General features: G+C 38.0%; 1 protein-coding gene across 6 annotated transcripts in view; it reads left to right on the top strand.

The window, feature by feature from the left end:
• LOC145978872 (uncharacterized protein CG43867) overlaps positions 1–20,918 on the top strand; it is a 936,647-nt gene that overhangs the window by 873,574 nt on the left and 42,155 nt on the right. For 5 of the 6 annotated variants that reach the window (XM_083111770.1, XM_083111768.1, XM_083111769.1 and 2 more), the window contains 4 exons: positions 2,788–2,919; positions 13,779–14,678; positions 15,748–15,961; positions 19,408–19,649. In XM_083111770.1, coding sequence (XP_082967896.1) covers positions 2,788–2,919; positions 13,779–14,678; positions 15,748–15,961; positions 19,408–19,649 — 1,488 coding nt within the window. The remainder of the gene's footprint in view (positions 1–2,787; positions 2,920–13,778; positions 14,679–15,747; positions 15,962–19,407; positions 19,650–20,918) is intronic. The other variant, XM_083111771.1, reaches the window with a different exon arrangement.

The following is a 20,918-nucleotide window of genomic DNA, read 5'->3' as shown; positions in this document are numbered from 1 at the left end:
AATGCGTGAATGTAGTTGGCCACCAGTTTGAACAACTCTCATAACACAGGTTACTTAGTACTCGTTATGCAATGCAAATATAATTGTATGCTAAAGATATGTGCGTAAAAATAAGCGGGACGTCACGGTTCGAAAATGCCGGCATCCGCGCCATGCCGCGCCGTCTGCAGGCACGCTCTATCCCCGCCCAGAGCCAAAACAAACGCACTGAATACGTAGAATACGCACTCCATATGCGTGACAGTAAATTAGTGAATATAATCGAAAATTTTCTTTTGGTTTTCTAAATTCCCTACATAATGTACTATCAAAACCAAAAACAAAAGCATTATTTCGTTCTGATAGCTGATAATTTCAATATTGTGGATATGTGTAATTTTACTGTACTAATAAATTGATGCTGTAACATTTCTTTACATAGAAACTTTTTTCAGTTGCCTTGATGTGTTGTTTATATGGAGTATTTTCATGGTGGTTCAGTTTTATGCACTAACAAAAACACATTGATATTATACAATACCCGCAAGTCTTGAATGTTATTTTCAGATATTATGGAACTTTTCTCTTACATACTCAGTGTACGTTGCAAGGAAACTTTTCCCTCTACGATCAACCAATTGGAAGCCGGGATCCAAAGGATGCTAATCACGTCACGCACAGCATTGTGTCCTCGGAGGTTAGGTCGTCACAGATCACTAACAGGCCAATCCGTTGAACTGCGAAAACGGATCCAATCCATTACGCCGATTGTCGAGAATAAATGCCCAAATGCTTTTTTCACCATTCACTCTGGTATTGATTTCTTTCTTTCACAATATTTCCATTTATTTTTCGTTTCTTGGGTGGAGGAGATTTAGTTGAGTTGACGATAAAAGTGAGGTATGGTGTAGAAATAAAATACATATATGAGAACCTAACCATTCAATGCATAGGATTGCTTCTAATTGATTGATTTAGTTTATTTTACTTTACTTTCCTGTTCCTTTGGCTAATCGCGAAGATGCGGATGAATGGTACTAAGATATGGATGAAGGGAATGTCACAAACATGTAGCGACGATAACACAAGCCCCACATAAGATTATATTGGCTTTGAGTCCAAACTGCAGAGCCTCGTTCGTCTGCCAAATGCAGTAATAGATGAAGCAAGTCTAATTCTCTTGTTAAATACAGCTTCAGTTTTCATCTTAGCTGACCTTTTGGCAGGGGTTTTTCATTAACTAAATATTTATTTTCTTAATTGCTAATTTCAAATTTTACGTAAGTAGGGTTGAATAAATAAAGGTTAAAGAAAAACGGAAACAGGTCAAGAAAAGTCATGAAAAAATCAAGAATTTTATATTTGTTATTTTGGTAGACACCCTGTTACACGAAATATATACAGCGTGTCCACAATGAGACTCCAACATTTTAAAAGTCTATAACTTTTTCATTTCAGATTTTACAGCTGTGATTCCGGAAGAAGCAGAAGTAGAAACTCAAAAAGTTTATGTGGTAACGTTTTAGTGCGCACAATAGCCGTAGTGGCGCTGCAACAATTGATTGTTTGAAAATAGAGATTCCAAACGAGCGTGTACAGGTTGTGTGGTGGTATGCAGAAACAAAATCAGTTATTCAAGTGCAACGAAACTTTCGTCGTGTGTACAATAAGGATCCCCCGACATTCAAGACTATAAAGAAGTGGTGTGATCAGTTTTTGGCGACTGGCAATGTTTTGAAAGGACACGGTGGTGGTAAACCCAGAATCCAGGAACAGGTTGTAGAAAATGTGTGTGAAGTCATTCGAAAGGAGTCCACAGAAGTCAGTAAGACAAGCAGCGAGAGAAATTGGTATGAAACTGTCGACAGTTCACAAAGTTCGTTGCACTTGAATAACTGATTTTGTTTCTGCATACCACCACACAACTTGCACACGCTCATTTGGAATCTCCATTTGCAAACAATCGATTGTTGCAGCGCCACTACGGCTATTGCGTGCACTAAAACGTTACCACATAAACTTTTTGAGTTTCTGCTTCTGCTTCTTCCGGAATCACAGCTGTACAATCTGAAATAAAAAAGTTATAGACTTTCAAAATGTTGGAGTCTCATTGTGGACACGCTGTACTTTTTGCATCTTCAAATTGGCATTCATTTTTATTCAATTGTAGATTGTTTCGCATTTTGATTTCATCAATGTTGTTTTGTTCCTGGCAGTAAAATGTATCTCCAATAAAATAGAACTGATAATCAGGTTGTTGACCATGGATTTTTACGGCGTATTGAATCATTTATTGGAATTCTTCAGCACATCTTATTTGCAAATAAATTGAGTTATTTTCATTTGTTTACCCACAGTATTGTGGTCGCTGCTTTAAATCGGCACATCCATCACATTTTCTGCAGTGGATTCGCAGAAAGGGGCCTTGTTTACAAAATTCATTGTTTTCCCTTTTATTGTTTAAATTTTTGTCCACCGTCCGTCCCCGGGCTTTCTGTCCCACCCACCACCCCGATCGTTGTTGAAATTGCGAAAGGAGCGAGGAAAACCCTTGATGAGGTCAAAGTAAAGCCTTGAATAATGAACGAGATAAGCTTTTGCAGCCCCTAGGATAACATTCCTGCCCCCTCCCTTCTCCTCCTCCCAGCATCCCTGCTTATCTTGTCGTGAGCCACAGTGAAGGCGGTACTTTAATTAAATTTCGCCCTTAATTAAAGTGTTTTCATTCTTTTTTTCTCTCGTCTCTTTCCTCTAGCAGATTTTGGCATGTCTCCTGTATTACTAACTCAGTCTTTTGTCTCCTTGCAGCTCGAGGAACAGAATCAGCATCTTCGGGAACAGAACCAGAAGTGCAACGAGCAGCTGGAGCTTCTTAGGAATCACCTGGCGCAGTTGAGCCAGCTAGGAGCCAGTCGGCAGAAAGATCGAGCTAGCACCGAGGTACATCCACATAACTACTCTGTTTATATATTTGTGTTCACTAGATGTGTTGGGAGACACTAAGAATGGAATGCCTGTGTGGGTGTTTCACTCGCACTCGGCCCCTGTCCCCCTGACTTTCGCTTATAAAAATGTAAGTAATGTAATGAAATTTCCTACGGTCATGCCTTGGTGTATGGGAAGCATGGTGACGTCACAGCGAGTTGGAAATTGTCGCCATTAGCATCAATGCATGCCTGTTTCCAGTTTCTACACCAAATGTTAAATGTAAGACTGTGCAGGTGGTTTCCGGACGCTAAACTGTGCAATAAATTGTCCCAGGAACGCCTTTATGAACTCCGTTCTCCAGTACGTGCCAACGATAACGACACCCTGTTCCATTGAGTACCGACTCATTACTGTACTGTAATCACGAACCACGTAAGCACGAAGTCTCAAACGAACCCGAACAAGCACGAACCTCTTATCAGGTGCGTCACAACAGCAGGGCCAAGAACTCAGACTGAAAACACACGTCCGTACGATTGACATTTTAACGGAAGAATCGGCCAGACGCACACGTATGTCCACGCAACGACTGAAGATACTGTGGCGTCATCTCCAATGACGACACCATGCTTCTCATACACCAAGGTATGTTGGTAATAAATTTCATTACGTTATGACCAATAGTTTGATTTTTATAAGCGAATATCAGGGGTTGAGAACAATTGAAACACCCTGCATTTATTATGGTACGGTGTGAAGGATTGCACTGACCTGAGATTTAGCACTGTAAATATTAAAATTACCTACCTCCGTGGTAGAGTGATTAGCACAGCGCGCTACGACGCCGGGGGTCCCGGGTTCGAGTCCCGGCATGGGTGTTCTTTGTACGTGTGCCTTAATCAATTTTCATCATATCATATGACTCATCCTCATTGTCGCAATTTGTCAAAAGTGGCACAAAACGACGCTAAATAATAGAAATCAAATTAAATTAATACTAAAATTCCCTGGATAAACAAGGAATCCAATTCTAGCATCATAAGGCGTCATTGTTAACTGAAATATGGAGCTAGTGTATGTTCGTAAAATTCTATGCACTTCTTATGCACTCGAGACTTTTTAGGAGAACCTGTACTTTCTTTTCCTCAGTGTAGACGTATTTTCAATGCTAGGATAGTTATAACTATACGTTTCAGAAAATATCCTTCTGACGCAGTGCTTTCTTTTCCTTTGAGTATACGTAGAGCTAATAGTTACACAAATTAACGTATATGAAAGAAAGAGATACAACAGTCAAATGTTGCTGTTTTATTTAGTGCCTAGGTACACAGGAATTTCCTAAAGGAGAATGACTCAACTGTGTTTGAATTTTTTCGGCTGGGCCGATACCACTTTGAACCGATGCCGATACTCTTACGGATTCCCACCGATACCGATACTCTTACCGATTCCCACAGATACCGATACTCTTACCGATGCCCACAGATACCGATACTCTTACCGATGCCCACAGATACCGATACTCTTACCGATGCCCACAGATACCGATACTCTTACCGATTCCCACAGATACCGATACTCTTACCGATTCCCACAGATACCGATACTCTTACCGATTCCCACAGATACCGATACTCTTACCGATGCCCACAGATACCGATACTCTTACCGATGCCCACAGATACCGATACTCTTACCGATTCCCACAGATACCGATACTCTTACCGATTCCCACAGATACCGATACTCTTACCGATGCCCACAGATACCGATACTCTTACCGATGCCCACAGATACCGATACTCTTACCGATTCCCACAGATACCGATACTCTTACCGATTCCCACAGATACCGATACTCTTACCGATGCCCACAGATACCGATACTCTTACCGATTCCCACCGATACCGATACTCTTACCGATTGCCACCGATACCGAATCTCTTACCGATTCCCACCGATGCCGATACTTGAAAATTACAATAATTAAAATTTGTTCAAAATATTGAGCAATATTGGTGTCTAAATATTCTTCTCCAATTATACACATCAATTTACCAATGCATTACATCAAAATATTAAAAATAGATGTTATGTAATAAAAAATACAGTTTTTTCACATAATTTGTGCAAAATATTTCACGGACACCGTGAAATACCAATATGTCGGAAAAGTATCGGCTGGTATCGGTAGATTAATTCCAACCGATAGTTTCCGATACCGACACCACTGGCATCGGCGGATACCGATACATCGCCATCGGTATGGGCTCAGCTTTATATATATATTGTACTGATCGGTGTTTCTTTACCTTCTTTTTAAAATGGAGTATAACATCCATAAACCTCAGTTGGATCCGCCACACAATGGCGTGCCTACTATCTGATTAAAAATTATAGATACTCGAGTTTGGACTCCAATTAAAAATTAACCAGTAGACCTACATTGAAACGAGTTACATCGAAATTTAGCTTATTCAATTCTGCGTTAATCTATGCTAACCAATTTGTTTTCGAGTGTGCCTTTTATTTCTTATCGTCGTGAGAACAAAAAGAGGGCCGTTCTTTTTTAGTTTTGCAAACAATCCCTATCTTTGAAATTCTGTAAATCAAGAACTGGTTGTCCGATCGTTATGAAATTTTTATGGGTGCAGACAGAAAGGTTTTAAACACATTAATTTTCAGGTTTTCAAAATTTCTCAAAAATCAGTTTTTAGCAATTTTGCGAAACAACTTTTTTTTTGGGGTAGTCCTACAAATACAACATTGGTCTTGTTTTGAAGCTCTTTGCATCTGTTTTTAAAATGCATTATCATTGTCAGTTCACATTGCGAAACCGATTTTTTACAGATTTTTATTCAGCAGAGAAAATCTGTACGTGAAACGTGGCAACACCGCAATCATTGACTCCCAGTGCCCGTCGGCAGTTTCCGCGCTTCGTCGGATATCGCCGTGCAGCCGGATTGCGCACGCTTTTCCTGTTTTATCAGTGGTATCTGATAAGCCGTTGACAAGCTGTCACAATGTAGAGGATTGCGCACAAAAAATGAGGCGATGTTGTCAGATGTAAAATCTTCTCAAGCCGTTCTCACTTCTGTTGTGTTTGTGTGTGTGTGTGTGTGTGGACTTACATGTGATTTTGCAGTCATTAACCTAACCTAACGTAACCTAACTTTTGAGTTTGAGTAAATTGGTATGATTTACTATTTTATTTCTAATTTCTCTCTCTCTCTCTTCTTGTCTAAAGAAAAAAACAGTTTTGCGCACAGACTTTAAAGCTATCAAAGTGGCAACGTTCGATCAAAATCTGTGCGCAAAACCGGTCAGTGAGATTTATGAGCAATCCTGTATCTAAAGTGTGCGCAATTCGGTTGCGGCGGCTGTGTTCTTATGTAGGTCCACTGGTTAGTTTTTAATTGGAGTCGAAACTCGAGTATCTATAATTTTAAATCCGACAGTAGGTGGAGGGGTTTTTGGGTTTCAACTTCTCCCTGGAAATATCTTCGAAACAGTACTAAAAATAATGCAAGCAAAATTAACTTTCTTAATTTGTTAATTTTATTTTTTTAACGCATAACCCCTCACGAATTATTTAATTTGTTTTGTACCCTGAACCTTTAATGCTTAATAATATTAGAGGATATTTATTCCTTCTTCCAGCATGACCACGCTGAACTCACAAATGCACCAATATTTTGCTCATACTCGATCAAAACTGCCAAAGTGAAAGTAAAAATTGATTTCGCTGGCGACGCGAGAAGAATTGCTTCGCATCGGAAAACCACAAATTAAGCAAAATGATTGAAAATTAGCAGGAGGAACGCTTTTATCTCGCGTTAGCTTTCGTCGGACATCCCGTTCCCTTCACTTGCACGAGGAGCCGCAAAAACCACCACCCTACGAGAAAAGCATTAGGGACTCGTTTCGTTGGAAAGCAGTGGCGAGTCCCATCCTGTAAATTAATTATTCGGTTAATCGAATTTCACGGAAACACATAAGCACCGCCAGAGTGCGTCAATTCTGCCTCGGTTTAAAAGGCTAGCGTAATCTATTTGCGAACAGTCTCCTAGCGCTAATTATAGAAAGCGTCCATCGTATTTTTTTTTTATTTTCTCCAAACTAGAGCTGAGCGTCTACCTCCCTTGGGCGGGTGTCTTTTTGCTGACGTTCCATCTCATTAGCGTCCTAATCATTGGTCACGTAATCTACACGCTTTTTCATATTTCTAAAGAGCATATTCTTTTCATTCCATTTCCTAGAATGATGCCAGGATTTGACCTATAAATTACATAACTTACAGTTTACTAAATGAGTTATCAGCTCGTGATCAGTTATTTACCCACACACCTCTAATAGATCCTTAAACTTTTTTCTCAATTCCCTAATTTTGGTGCCGATCTCCGTCACGTAGCACAACGCGTTACGATGCCCGGGTTCTCGCGTCCGAATTCAGGCTGGGATGAGTGTTCTATTTTATTATCCCTTCATTAATGTCACCACCCATCGCCAAATTAGGCAAGAGTGGCAGAAAATCTATGCTTAATAACAAAATTCAAATCAGATCCTAATATTGGTCATTTGCGAGTTAAAATCTTCCCGTAAAACCTCCTAAAAATACATGGTCCTTGGTTTAAAGAGTGGCTGAAATTATCCAATATCACTTTTTTTTCGCTTTTACCTCACCGATGGTGCTTTCGTAACGCAGTCGCTTCGCATTCAAATGGTCTAGGTTCGATCTCCTGTGGAGGCACATTGCACGGTAGTTCTAATCCAACTTTAAATTGTGTGCCAAGATTAGCCTATCTGAGCATAAAATGGACTTTGAATTACTTCTGTAGTGATCTAATTAGTTTTGTCATAATTCGTTTATTTTTAATATTTATCGTATATTAAACTCTCGATTTGAAGACCTGTCAGTAATATTTTTTCTAAACGTTTTCAAAGAAATTCTTCAGTTACCTGGACTGTGCCACAAAAATCAATGTAACCAAACGCGCCTAGTTAGAAAAAATTGTTTGAATAATCTGCTGGGAATAAAGGAAGAATATTGTTTTTAGCTTTAATTACAGCCAGAAAATATAACAGTGCAATCGTGCGATAGCTCCACTGTATAGTAGTTATTTTTTACATTGCTCTTGATTGATTTGGTTTATTTTACTTCGCTTTTCTACCACTCTTGGCTAATCGCGAAGATGAGGATGAGTTGATGAAGGGACACTCCCAAAAAACACCCATGCCCTGGCCTGGATTCGAACCCAAGACCCTCGGCATCGTAGCGCGCTTTTCATCGCTCTTTTACCCCTTGAGTTGAACTGATAAAATGTATTACGCGGGATACGAATCCTTCCTTGGCTTTGCAGCACAATACACAATACACTTCGGACATGGGTTAAATGTTTTTAGACTGGCACGTTCTTCTACACTATTGTTATTACAGATTGTGTAATCACGGTCATAATAGAACTAATATCAATGAAATAGTTACTTGTATTGACAACCTTTGTATTACTCGACGTTTCGACACCCCGGCTCGGTGGCTGAGTAGTCATATTTCGATTTCGTCACCTAAGTTCCCAGGTTCGAGTCCCGGCCTGGGCATGACTGTTCTTTCAGAATGTTCCTTCATCAGTTCCATCGAATCATCAATCATCCTCATCGTCGCGATTAATCAAAAGCGAAGTAAAATAACAAAAATAGAATGCACATACAAAAGCATATGTGTCTTTCTCAAGTGCTATAGCTGAAATGGAGTCTAATGCCGGTTACAAGTAATTAGTAACTAATGACTATTTACATTTATACACGCTGTGTTTAAAAATAGGCATCAATAGAATTGATGACTGTACGGTCTTCTGCTTGGTTCTCTAGCTATAATAGTCCGTGGGTTATCAATAGATAAATGTTAAATCAAATCGCATGCAAGTAGTAGCAGCAAGGCAAATTGCAGTAAGGTAGTTTGTCTACCAAATTGTCTTTTTAGTTTCTTGTTGTTCCAAATTCTGAATAAAAGTACGTCATGGAACAAATAAACTTATAATATAAAGTTACATGATTCATGCGCACGGATCTGTCAAGAAGAATCACTGTTTTCTCGCATTTCATACTTTAACTGCCGCGAAAGGGCGGAAGGCGCACTTCTGCACGAAGCATTGTTTTTTTTCCTTTTTTACCCCGCCCCCTCCTGCTTTCCTACAGTCGCCATCTGCCACAAACCCACTATCAGAGCGACCATCTGGCGTGTTGGGGTTTTATGTATCGCTTATAAGGCTGAACAAGGTAGTTTCAGTTAACTGGGCGAGCGACTGGTCCAACATGGGGTGGTTTTCAGGTGAGTGTATAATCTTTAACAATAGCACGGCGATAATTTTCGTTCACAAGTTTCACATGGTATATATTTGCTTGATATTATTAATTTCGCTGTACGTTATCGGTGACGCTACTTCGATCTTTGTGTCCGCTTTAAAACCACCTTACTCATATTCACTGTATTCGTTAAATTCTCCGGGTGTTGTGGTTACTTCCCGAGTTGCATAAAATTCATATTTGCCTCATTTTGTGTATGTTAATTTCCCTCATTTTAAATGTTTTTGTTTCTTGTATGTGCTTATGGTGTTTTCCGAGTACACATTTCCCCAAATATATTCTTTTTGTGTCGGGTTAATCCCCTATTCTTCATATTTTAATCTTTTCGTGTTTTCCTAAGTGCCTTAGGAATTTCTGTTTCCAACTTTTCCTTCCATCTCCTTGACAAATCGTTAATGTTTTTCTCCTGTTATATTGTCTTAAAAAACAACCACTTCACCTTTCATGAATCTGTTTTAATTTATCTTTTTAGTGTCTGTGATCCCTACCCTTGGTTGCATGGACTTTAGAGGTGAACAGTGCTCGACGTGGTTGGTTGGTTTGATTTAATTTACTTCGCTGTTCTGTTATTTTGTGCTAATCGCGAAGATGAGAAAGAGTGATCATATGATGACATTGATGAAGGAGCAAAGAACACCCATGCCGTGATTCGAACTAGAGACCCCGGGAGTTGTAGCTCCCTATGATAACTACTCCTCCACGAACGTCGGCGATGCTCAAAGTGGAAATTCCTAGCTGAAGAGTGCTTGGTCGAGTTTGGGGATAGGCGCGGCTTAGTCCCCCCCCTACCAACTTCGAGCACTGGAGGTACAGAAAACTAACTTAACGCTGCCATTGCCGAACAACTTGTGGTATTGATATGTATAAATTGCTGAACTATAAATGTTGGGTGATTTTTTCACGGATAAAAGATCTATAAATGAAAATTAAAGTCGAGCTAGTTAAGCGGGAAGAGTGACCGGGACACAAACCTTGGATCAAAGGCGTCCCAAGTCACAAAATCACACTGCCTTTATTTACCTTGATTAACCAGAAAGGCGCCGATATCTCTCGCTGAGTCACTATTCTTCGTCATAATTTCCAAATGAGACATCAAAAGGTCATTATTGCGGTGGGAATAATGGTTCTCCAACTGCATTTCTGCTGGAGATTGCGTTGTTTCTGCAGAAGCAGTGACGGAGGCAGACTAGCGGCGCCTCTGATGTTTCCAATGCTAAATGACTGCGGGGGAAATCCCCTAATATCGGCCACTTTCTGGAGCCATCCCAGGGAGTCTTCAGTCTTCCGTCAAAGTTTATATGCAGGCAGTTCTGTTTCGTGCGTCTTGTGCGTGCATATCCCTAATACCTTTAGAGGACTTGTAAGTATTGTGATTGCAGTTTCGTTGGAGGTTTTGTTTTTACTTCGTTTATTTGCTGTTAGGTTGACCATCACGCATAAAGTGAAGAATAGTAGACTTATTAAGATGTGCAGACAAGCATTGATCGCTTTCCGAGGGTTCGAAGCAGGGCCCTAGTATCAGAGACTCCTACACTAACCAAGAATTTGTTTGCATTGCGTCAGTTTTCGTCCATTTTTGGATAATCGCGGCGTTGAGAATCACTAGTGCTTAGACGAGAAATGGAAAGTACACTCACAAACAACCACGCCTTGCTCGGAATTGAAACCCAAAACCTTCATTGGGTCAGCTACTCTACGTGCTCGGTTATTGAGGCAGTTAAACCGTAACAGCATTAGCGTACTCAGGATTTTATCGGGGGGGGGGTTATTTCTAAAACTTTCTCCAAATTCACATTACCATTGTCTTATTATACTTTAATTAAATAATAATACTCATAATTAATTATCTGAATTACTACTACTAATACCACTACGAGTATTAAGTAGTAGAGATCTACATAAATATAGTATTTATGAAAACAATAGAACGAAATTACTTTCTAGTCATTCTATTTTTATCAAATTCTGGGAGCATTCTTTTGTTTCTTTGTTACGAAATAATTATCTGGTCAACAAGGTGAGACATTTTAAGTGTGAAGAAAATCCACGAAAAACAAGAAAATATATTAAAATAAATTGAAATACTCAAAGTATGGAACTCATCCAAGGAGCTGCGGTGGTCTGGACGGTAGAGCGTCTGACAATCATGCGGGAGATCCGGATTCGATTCCCGAAATTGGTTGGAAATTTTCCGGCTTCTTCCCCGCATAAATGTCCCCAATAATTCACATCTGGATTGTCTCTCTGTTCTTACCAACAAAACATTTTGCAATAGTTAAGCTTATTGTCGTTTGAATAATTGTCTAGTCAACAAGGTGAGACATTTTAAAGATAGACATTCAAACGTGCTGCGGTAAACAATACAATGGGAAGGCGGACTGGTGACTATTCTTGTCCGCCTACCCTTTGTCTATACATTAGCCTCTTACAACGAACCAAGAACTTTATTTAGTTAATTCTCATTGTTCACACCAAAAAATACATGTTCATTGAACACTGGCGTACGTACAGGGGTGGTTGATGGTGTTACAGACCCTACCTAAATTTTGAGAAAATCAGAATTTTCAGATAAAAATCCGTTAAGAACTTTAAAAAATCAAAATGTGTAAATTTGAAACCTCTTTTAAAGTGAGTCCCGATTACCATTTTTGTCTTTGAATAGAATTTTCATAGACTGAAAAGCTCCAAAAATACGAAATATTTTATTATGCATCCTGCCCTCCAATACGATAGTATTTTCGCAGATCTTTGACTGTGATAAATTGGCCATTTGAATTTTTTCCACAGCATTTTCCATAATATTTCACAAGCTCAAGGTGGGTTTAAACCCCATACCCCCCCCCCCCCCGCATACGCCACTGCGTAACAGTGATCGAATTGGGCCGGTATGAGCCAGTATGGCATACCTGTAGTAAATTAAGATGCCAGAAAGCATACCGGCAGTAAATTCTTAAAAATGTACTTAGTAAACTTACTAATTAGTGTATTTATTTGTTTATTTATTATTATCTATTTACTAAAACATGACACATCCGTCACTCAGCTTGTCTTAGGAACTTCTGCCGTAGTGAGTAGTGAATGTCTTAATACATTATTAATTACTACAAGTTGTGGTGACAAAAGAGAAAGAGAATGGTAATCCATGTATTACTTAAGAAATCACACAAAAAAAAGATTGTATCAAAAAACAGGTCTGTGCATACAAGCATACTGGCAGTAATTTATTGCCTATTCAGCCACTCTGTATTGTTACTACTGCTTCTACTTTTAACATGAGCCACCGTGCTGGATGCAGCACAATTAGTGGTTAACGCACCATGTTGCCACCAAAGGGTTCGGATGTCACGGCCTGTACATGGTTTGGGGTAGGGGGTGCTAAAACAAAATCCTGAAAATAAAAAAGGAAAGTTAAAAACTGTACTTACGTATGTGAGTATGTTGTTTCTACTGTAGAACGACGTTTCGGAGATTGACTATCTCCTCCACAAAATGCTATTGATCTCCGATACGGGGAGAAAAGTGCACGCACTAGAAAATAAGAGGATTAAGTTGAATAAGGGTTTAATCAGGATTAGATTCTTAAAACAATGCAGGAAAATGGTGGTTTCACCAAACATTTTAAAATGGGGATATAAACCTTTGAGTGTGGGTATGATTGAACAAAAACAAGGAAGGAGATAGTCAATCTCCAAAACGTCGTTCTACAGTAGAAACAACATGCTCACATACGTAAGTACAGTTTTTAACTTTCCTTTTTTATTTTCTGGATTTGTGAGTAATACGCGACAAACCTACAAAATGCTAAACAAAATCCTACCTAAGACGTCAAAATGTCTAGCTACAGGACTGTAGAGTGTTGGCAGTTGCCCACTTCATGCGCCAAAAAGACAGTTGGGTGAAACCCCAACCGGAAGAACATGACCCCCACAATGACTGCTTGATTTGATTGCAATTTATATTACATTCAAATCCACATTGTTAATCACCTATAATTTCATTAGCATATGCAGTTAGTCTTGTTAAAAGAATGTTAGATAATATTTTATATGATGTTGAGAGGAGAGAAATTCAACGGTAATTATTGCAGTTGTTTTATCACCTTTTTGAACACAGGAACAATGATAGCTTCTTTCCATTGTTGAGGAATATCTATATTCTATATTAAATGTCTAGATTTTATCAATAGTATCGTGGCTACGTAAGTCTATTAAACTGTTGAGGATATCTAGACAACAATGAAAGCAAACCATATGAACATTCATGTGAATGCTCTAGAATGAATTTTAAGCATATGTAATTTTTCAGATTTTGGAATATCATAGTGATTTTTTGAAAGGAAAGGAAAATTTGAAAACTGCTGCCCTGGTATTGGCCAAAGGTCCAGTCAAGCCTTAATGACTGGCATTTTCTAACCTCAACATCTAGAATAATGTGATCTTTGAAGAACCAGCCTTAGATGGACTTTTTTATCTTTGAAGTTACTCATTTGCAACTCTTTGTCTTTCAGGACTCTTCCAGAGGAAGCCTTGATGCTGAGCGTCTTTGCAGTGATGAATCTCTAGCCCCCGATTTGCCCGCACGACCAGTATCCTCCACTTTGGGTCTCTTGTCAAGGCGGCGGTCAGACAGTGGCGGATCCCATCCTCAGAGTGACTCGGAGACTGAGCCCCTTTATGCTGAAGTAGACCCAGCGAAGAAGAGAGTTCGAGCAGCCCGTTGCCCCCTGGAGCGTCGCCGTCTGCGTGACTCGGCCTCCCTGGACACTCCACCTCTCAGCCTTAGCCCAAAAAGTCCACTCGAGGTGCTGGACGCCGTTTTACCCCCTGCTGCCGTCCTCTCACGCTCTCTGTCCGCCGTGGACTCTCCCAAGAAGAAGCCGGTGCCACCGCCGCGAACCCGCGGGGCCCGGAAACTGAACGAGGAAGTCCGAGCGCCTAGTTTAGAACCCCTCATCCAACCAGAAACTGACCACGGGGTAGTTCGGAATGAGTATCGCGCGCTCACCGAAGATCTGCAGGCTGCCGTCGAAAGCCTTGCCCTGATACCAAATTCCACTCCCTCCCCTGCCCCAAATCACCCACGTGCCGCCGACGAAGTGCACGATTATGCTGAAATCTACACACCCAGTAAAGAACGGACTCCTTGGTACTTGCAGCCCGGTGCAAGGGATTCTGCAGGTAGCAGTAGTGGTGCTTCCCTTAGTGATACCAAACCACCCACTCCCCCTCTCCATAGGTTTCCATCTTGGGAGTCCAGGATTTACCAAGTGGCTGCAGATGGACTTCATCTTGCAGATCAGGTGGTCAATGGAGCTCAGTCAGACTCGACTAACAATAATCGGCCGCAACCAAATGCCTCTGCTGGCTATTATGATATTAGTGTGCCTGTTTATGCAACTGTCAAAGGAGTAAGTACCTTATTATGATATTTATTTTGCTGTATTTAAGTTCAGTTTATTCACTGGATCTGCAATTCTTACATTCAATGCAAGCCACACATTGGTTACCAAAGGAAGAACCTTAATTACTGGTCCATTTATAGAAATATTATTCCCTTTAGTATGGCCTAAAACTCATTGCTTCTTCATATTATCACACATGGCCTAGCATATTAGCACTCCAAATCAATAGTTTCACTACAGATATAATGACAGGGTGAATATGTAGCATAGGCTGTATAGGAAGAAAAAAAACTTTTTTTGAAATTTATGAACGTACAGTAAAAGTTGCACAATAGTACTTAATCATCTCTCAAACAATTTTAGCCAATTTGAAGGATTTCTAGCTGAGACTCACAGGCAGTCTTTTTCTTCTATTGACTACTGTACAGAAAAAATTTAAATCCGTCATCACTTGGGAGGACATTGTTTCTATAAATAAATAATTACACACATGCACATACATGTGTAAATACATGTATATAGAAACATAGCGGACATAAGTATAGAAACAAGGCGGACAGGTAGAAAACTTGTCAGGGTGCCAAAGGGACCATCTTGAAGTCCATCATCTTGGATTCAAATTTATTTTTAATATTGTATTCTCAAGCTCAAGTAAATTCTCTAAAACATTCTAGTTTATTGGATTTGGCCAGAAATGAATTTGAACTGTATTTATAATATGCTGTTACACCAATATTTTTAATTTTAACATTTTTATTAGCTTTATCTTTGTAACCCCTTTGTATAGGTCATATATTATGATCAACAAAATGGAAATTTGGTTCTGTGATGAGCAAATAAATAAATCAAATCAAATGAATGAGAGGTAATTATTTATATTAAATATATAAATAAAATATTATACATAATTTGCATAATTAATGTTGACATTTTTGGAAAATTTATAAAATTTTATAATCTAGAGAGTTGAGTTTATGTTGTTGAGAGCAACAGTTCAATTGACCACATGTGTAGACATATAGCTTCATGTTTGATTGCATCTTTATTTTTCTAATAATCTCCAATGTTCTTTCAGCGTGCCAGTCAGATCCGATCAATGCCATTCACGGGAGACTCGTCAGATTCAAGTGACGGGGAAGATCACGCAGAAACAAGAGGTACCAGCAGTGGGGATACAGACACATCCCTATCTGGCTCAGGTTCCAGTCCGAGCAAGAGCATGAAAACTACTTCTAGTCTTTCTCCAGCCAAACACAGTAGCTCCTCTCCTTCAAAAAGTCTAAAGCGAGGTAGGTTGCAGGATGGATCGAGACTGGCAGGGGATATTATAGGCACTTCCGTCCCCCGTATGTTTACCACCAATGCGTTCCTTACCTCGTCAAGCTTTCTCTGATAATTGGAGAGGCTGATGCAACCATTATCCATGCTTCGTGCCGGAAGCAAAGGGCTGCAATCGCAAGATCCACCGTTCTCTTTGTTTACTTCTGCTCGTGTTCCGTTATTGATGCACCTTGAGTATTCTGCACTGCACTAGCATGCGTTCAGGTGAAATCGTTTCATGAAAGTTTCTACCATGTCCAATAATTTAATTTTGCCCTTGACTTAGGAGATGATTTACAGGTAGCCTTAGAAAGTTCTTTCAGTAGGCCTAGTTTTTTTCAACTTTTTTTTTTGAACCCATAAAAAATCCTGCAATCTACTATGACGTGTGTCGAAAAGACAGAGCATGTTATCTGACATTGCAAGCATGGATGTTCCCAAGATCTGCAAATTTTTATACTGCTGCTTCTGCACTCTTTGCAATTTTTAATGCTTTTTCTGAAAAAGTAATCAGCATATGCATGTATATAATAGTATCTTTGCCAAAGCAAACATACTTAGACATGCGGTAAAGCATTGAATGAGCCAAAACTTATGGATGTTTTGCTTATTTTCATATTCTTAGATATTTTTTATCATAATTTATTCTGTAAGTTATCTGTATGTTCTATATGTAAGGTCTTTAATGTGATCTCCACTTTATCTCTCTTTTGTACAGCCAAAGTATAGATGCATTCATATACCTTATATCTATACATAAATATGTAACCACAACAATAATATCTGTGTTATATTTCTGTCTATTCTACATTTGTAGAAAATTAATAGGAACACTGATATCAGTTCCATAAAGTCACATTTACTAGGCTGTTATATTTATCCTTCAATAATTGATTTATTTATCGATTTATGATTAAACAGATCTGATTATTTTATAAATATTCTTGTTTTCTACTTCCTAAAATGTTACCAAGTGGTTATTTCAATTTGTAACTACATGGAAGAAAACAGTGATCAAAAGTTGATAATATTTTCTAATTCCTATTATATAATAATATATTTTTTTTTGCTTAGCTTTAGTAGATTAGTTTTATATCTGTATATTTTAAGGATACTTCATAAATTACTTATTAGCCAAGAATAGTTTTGTGGGACATATTTGAACTTGACCAGCCCAAAACCATATAAATTCAATAGCATTTGATGATATTAAGGCGAAGAGTGACAGTTTCGCACCAGGTGTGCATTTATTTCAATCCTAGCTGATTACCCAGCGTTGCCGGGGTATTATTTATCCCAATCTTGTTTTAGACAGGAAAAATAATGAATTCTAACTATGGTGTAAAATGTAACTAATTTTAAATGTGATCGTGAATGTCACCAATTAGCTTAGCGACTCGGAAGACTATGGATTCGACACTAATCTAGGTCATTTGTGGCATTTTGTTTTTCACCCCCTCTCACCCCCATGCCGATAGGTGATGAACTTGAAGTTGATCCGCATTGGGAGTGTCACGATAACTATAGATTCCACACTAATATTGGTAGTTTTCGCAACACAGCCTGAATGTTAGACAACCCGAGAAACACTATCATTGTGCAGGATTGCATAGTGTCACAGATGTCTGTTTGTTCGGAATTTAATATCAGTCGTTTTGGATTATTTTTACATGTCACCCCTTCCCACCCTACCCCAATCCTAGGGGTGCCAGAGGTGTCTTACCCCAAAAGTATTCTTTCCAGATTGCAAGTGATACGTGTACCAAGTTTGGTTGAAATTGCTGCAGAGATTGTTCGAGAGTTATGCCGGAACAAACAAATATACACACCCCACACATACATCCATATTTATTTTATATATATATAGAAGATTAGCAGAATGAGCAATGCTACTGAAAAAAGAATTGTACAAGAGTGAGTGAATTTCTCCCCATGTTTCAAGTGAATGTGGTTTTTCAAGTTGATTAGTAAGCTGCAAACAATTTATACTAATATGATGAATAAGTATTTACAGAATCCCATGTATTCCTTATGGAGAAGCAACTTCAAGTTACAGCTAATCAAATGGAAGTTTTGTCTTTGTCTTTTCCCACTACAAACAAAATCTTCAACCTGTCCTCTTTCCGTTTGTGTTTTTCTTTCTACACCATCATAAGTTTGATATTCCCAAGAGAACAAGTAAAATAATATTCCCATAAGTGGAATGTTAAGTTCCTTCCCCTCTTACAACCATCTGCACACAGACACTGAAACTATTTCTCGTGGTCTTAATAAAAAATATAAGAAATTTTACATGTAATTCTCTTCCATATCATAATTTTTTTTGCTGAATATTAATGAGATAATTATTTGAAAAGTTGATTTTTTTTTTAATATTGGAAAATGTAAAGGATTTTGAACTATTAGCGTTTTGACATCATTGTACTCCATTAATACCACCATTTATTCAAAGTTATTTAAAGCTGTACTAGATAAAGTGACACAGCTGATATTCTACCACTATCCACATACATTACTCAATAAAATGTTCAGAAATGACCAAGTGCTATGGAGTTAAATGATTTTGTTCATTGCTGAGAACAAATACTAGCATTATTGTAATTTGAGCTAAATATTTATGTACAACTTCAGTATATGAACTGTAAGTTATGGGAATGTGTGGTTTTTTTTTATATATATATAAACTAGTTTGAGTAAAGGTAAAGATTGGGTACATTTGAAACAGAGATGAACTAATTAGAAAAGAAAAATTTTGACAATGCTCTAGTATTATTCAGGGTGTGCCTTGCATTCTATAAATGTATTTTTCTTTATCTCAGAGAAGAAAGATCACCATTTTGCAGAAATACACTCATATAACATATCCGATAACTTAGAAGCTTGGATATGAACCATTCTTCACACTTATCCATTCCTATTCCGACACTTGTGCAAACATTTTCGTAACTTCCATTTTGTGTTCTTTAAACACTGCCCTTATCTAGTTCATAATCTATAATTCAATCCAATTATATTAATAAGGAAAGATATTTTTACTTTAAGATATTTTGTACTTCACACAATGAAATGTATATGTATTATTTCTTAGTGTTTATTGTTTTCAGATTGTACAATACTTAATTTGTAGAACACTTTATGCATGTTCAGTTAAAGCAAACATAACAGTCTCAATTCTAATTTGCTTATTTTTTAGCAAATTGAGTTGTAACTCACTGCCTAATCTAACTTCTGTACTACAACATACTCGCTTACTTAACTTAGCTTAATTTTCAGTTTTCATATGATTTTTCAATGTGCAGTACTAATTGTTAGAGCTATGTAGTTTAAATAGTAAGCTGTATAGTGGATTGTTTGTAGCTCTTTTCCAACAAGCTTTGTATGTTACTATTAAATATGTACATTTTAATCATTGCAGACACTTCATTTGAATCTGGAATGTCTGATGACTATGCAATTCCACCTGATGCTTTGTCCTGTGAAACAACAAGCATAGATTCTTCTATGCCATCTTTAATCAGGACTTCATACATCGAAAGTCCAAAGAAAGAATCTCTAGAAAAGACTGGCTACTTGACGAAGTTAGGTGGCAAATTGAAAACGTGGAGGAAGAGATGGTTTGTGCTCAAGAACGGTATACTCACATATTGGAAATCTCAGGTAAAGAATTGTGCGTGGGCTTGTTATTGTAACCCCTATAATAGGGACATTCAGTGTTAATTTTTTTTTTAAAGGCAGTTGAAAGACAATCATGAGCATTGTCATTGGGAGGGGAGGTTGAGTGCATGCTTATTACTTTAGAAATTGACATTGTTCATTTCAAGTAAGAAAAACCTTTTTTTGTTGTTGTTGTTGTTGTTGTTCAGTTAGTATTCAAACAGAATAACCAGAGTAAAAACTGTGTTATATCGAAAAATTGAGTGTAAAATACAGGAACCAGTATGTTTTCATATTCTACCATTTAGACCAAAGAAGAAATAGGTACACAATTTTAAAAAAAAAGTCATCTCTATGTGCGCTGGACAGTCAGAACATAAACTTGGTGATTAAAATTTCCCCTAACATTTAAACGTTTTTCTTGATTGAGGTGTGTGAAAGTTGATAATTCAATAGAATATCTATGCGTTTCAGTACACTTACTGTATGAAATGTCTGTATGAAATGTAAAAATATATTGAAAAGAGCAAATGTTCACTCATCAGTAGGGCTCTGATGTTGAAGACCTCGAAATTGCCAAAAAAGACCTATAAAAAGACCTAAAAATAGAAAAAAAAAGGACCCCAAACTGAAAAAAGGATGTATAAATGTGATCCAAATTCATTTATAACTTAAGTTTTAATTACATATTTAATGAATAAAAAAAAAATTCTGGTGGTATGGAAAACACAATTCGAAAAAACTATATGAATTAAATGCATCTTCTTTCAGACATTATATATTTTTTAGATTAACATAATTTGAAGAATCATATTTGGCCTAACCACACTAGGGTTACAGAAATAGGACTTCGGAAACCTTACCTCAGTTGGCATTGCAGTATATCACAATAGTCATCTCCAGGTTCTTAGGTGTAAAGGATCATCGGTTTTCAGACAGCACGTTGCGAAACATCGAGAAACTTCTCTCCACATCAACGCATGTTAAGGGTGCATACTTGAAGCAAGTGAGACCTCGTGGTGAAAATTCCTCTTCAAAGACGCTCACATCAAAATTTTTCTCCTTTCAATGTTTCACTTATCTTGCACATAATTTGATACCCCTGTTTTTTTTTTCAAGCACTACTTTCATTTTTTTCTTATGGCTTTTCCTATTTCACCTTCACATTGTTGCAATTGTTGCTGTACATCACTCACCTTTGAGAGCACTGAATGAATGGCTTCATTACGTTTTTCAAGATAGTTCAATGATGTCGCTAAATGAGAGAAATTA

This window comes from Lepisma saccharinum, chromosome 25 (assembly GCF_977018435.1).
Source record: "Lepisma saccharinum chromosome 25, izLepSacc3.1, whole genome shotgun sequence".
In the NCBI taxonomy this organism is placed as follows: Eukaryota; Metazoa; Arthropoda; class Insecta; order Zygentoma; family Lepismatidae; genus Lepisma; species Lepisma saccharinum.
The sequence above is the reverse complement of the archived record's forward strand: the minus strand, read 5'-3'. Positions and strand labels throughout refer to the sequence as shown.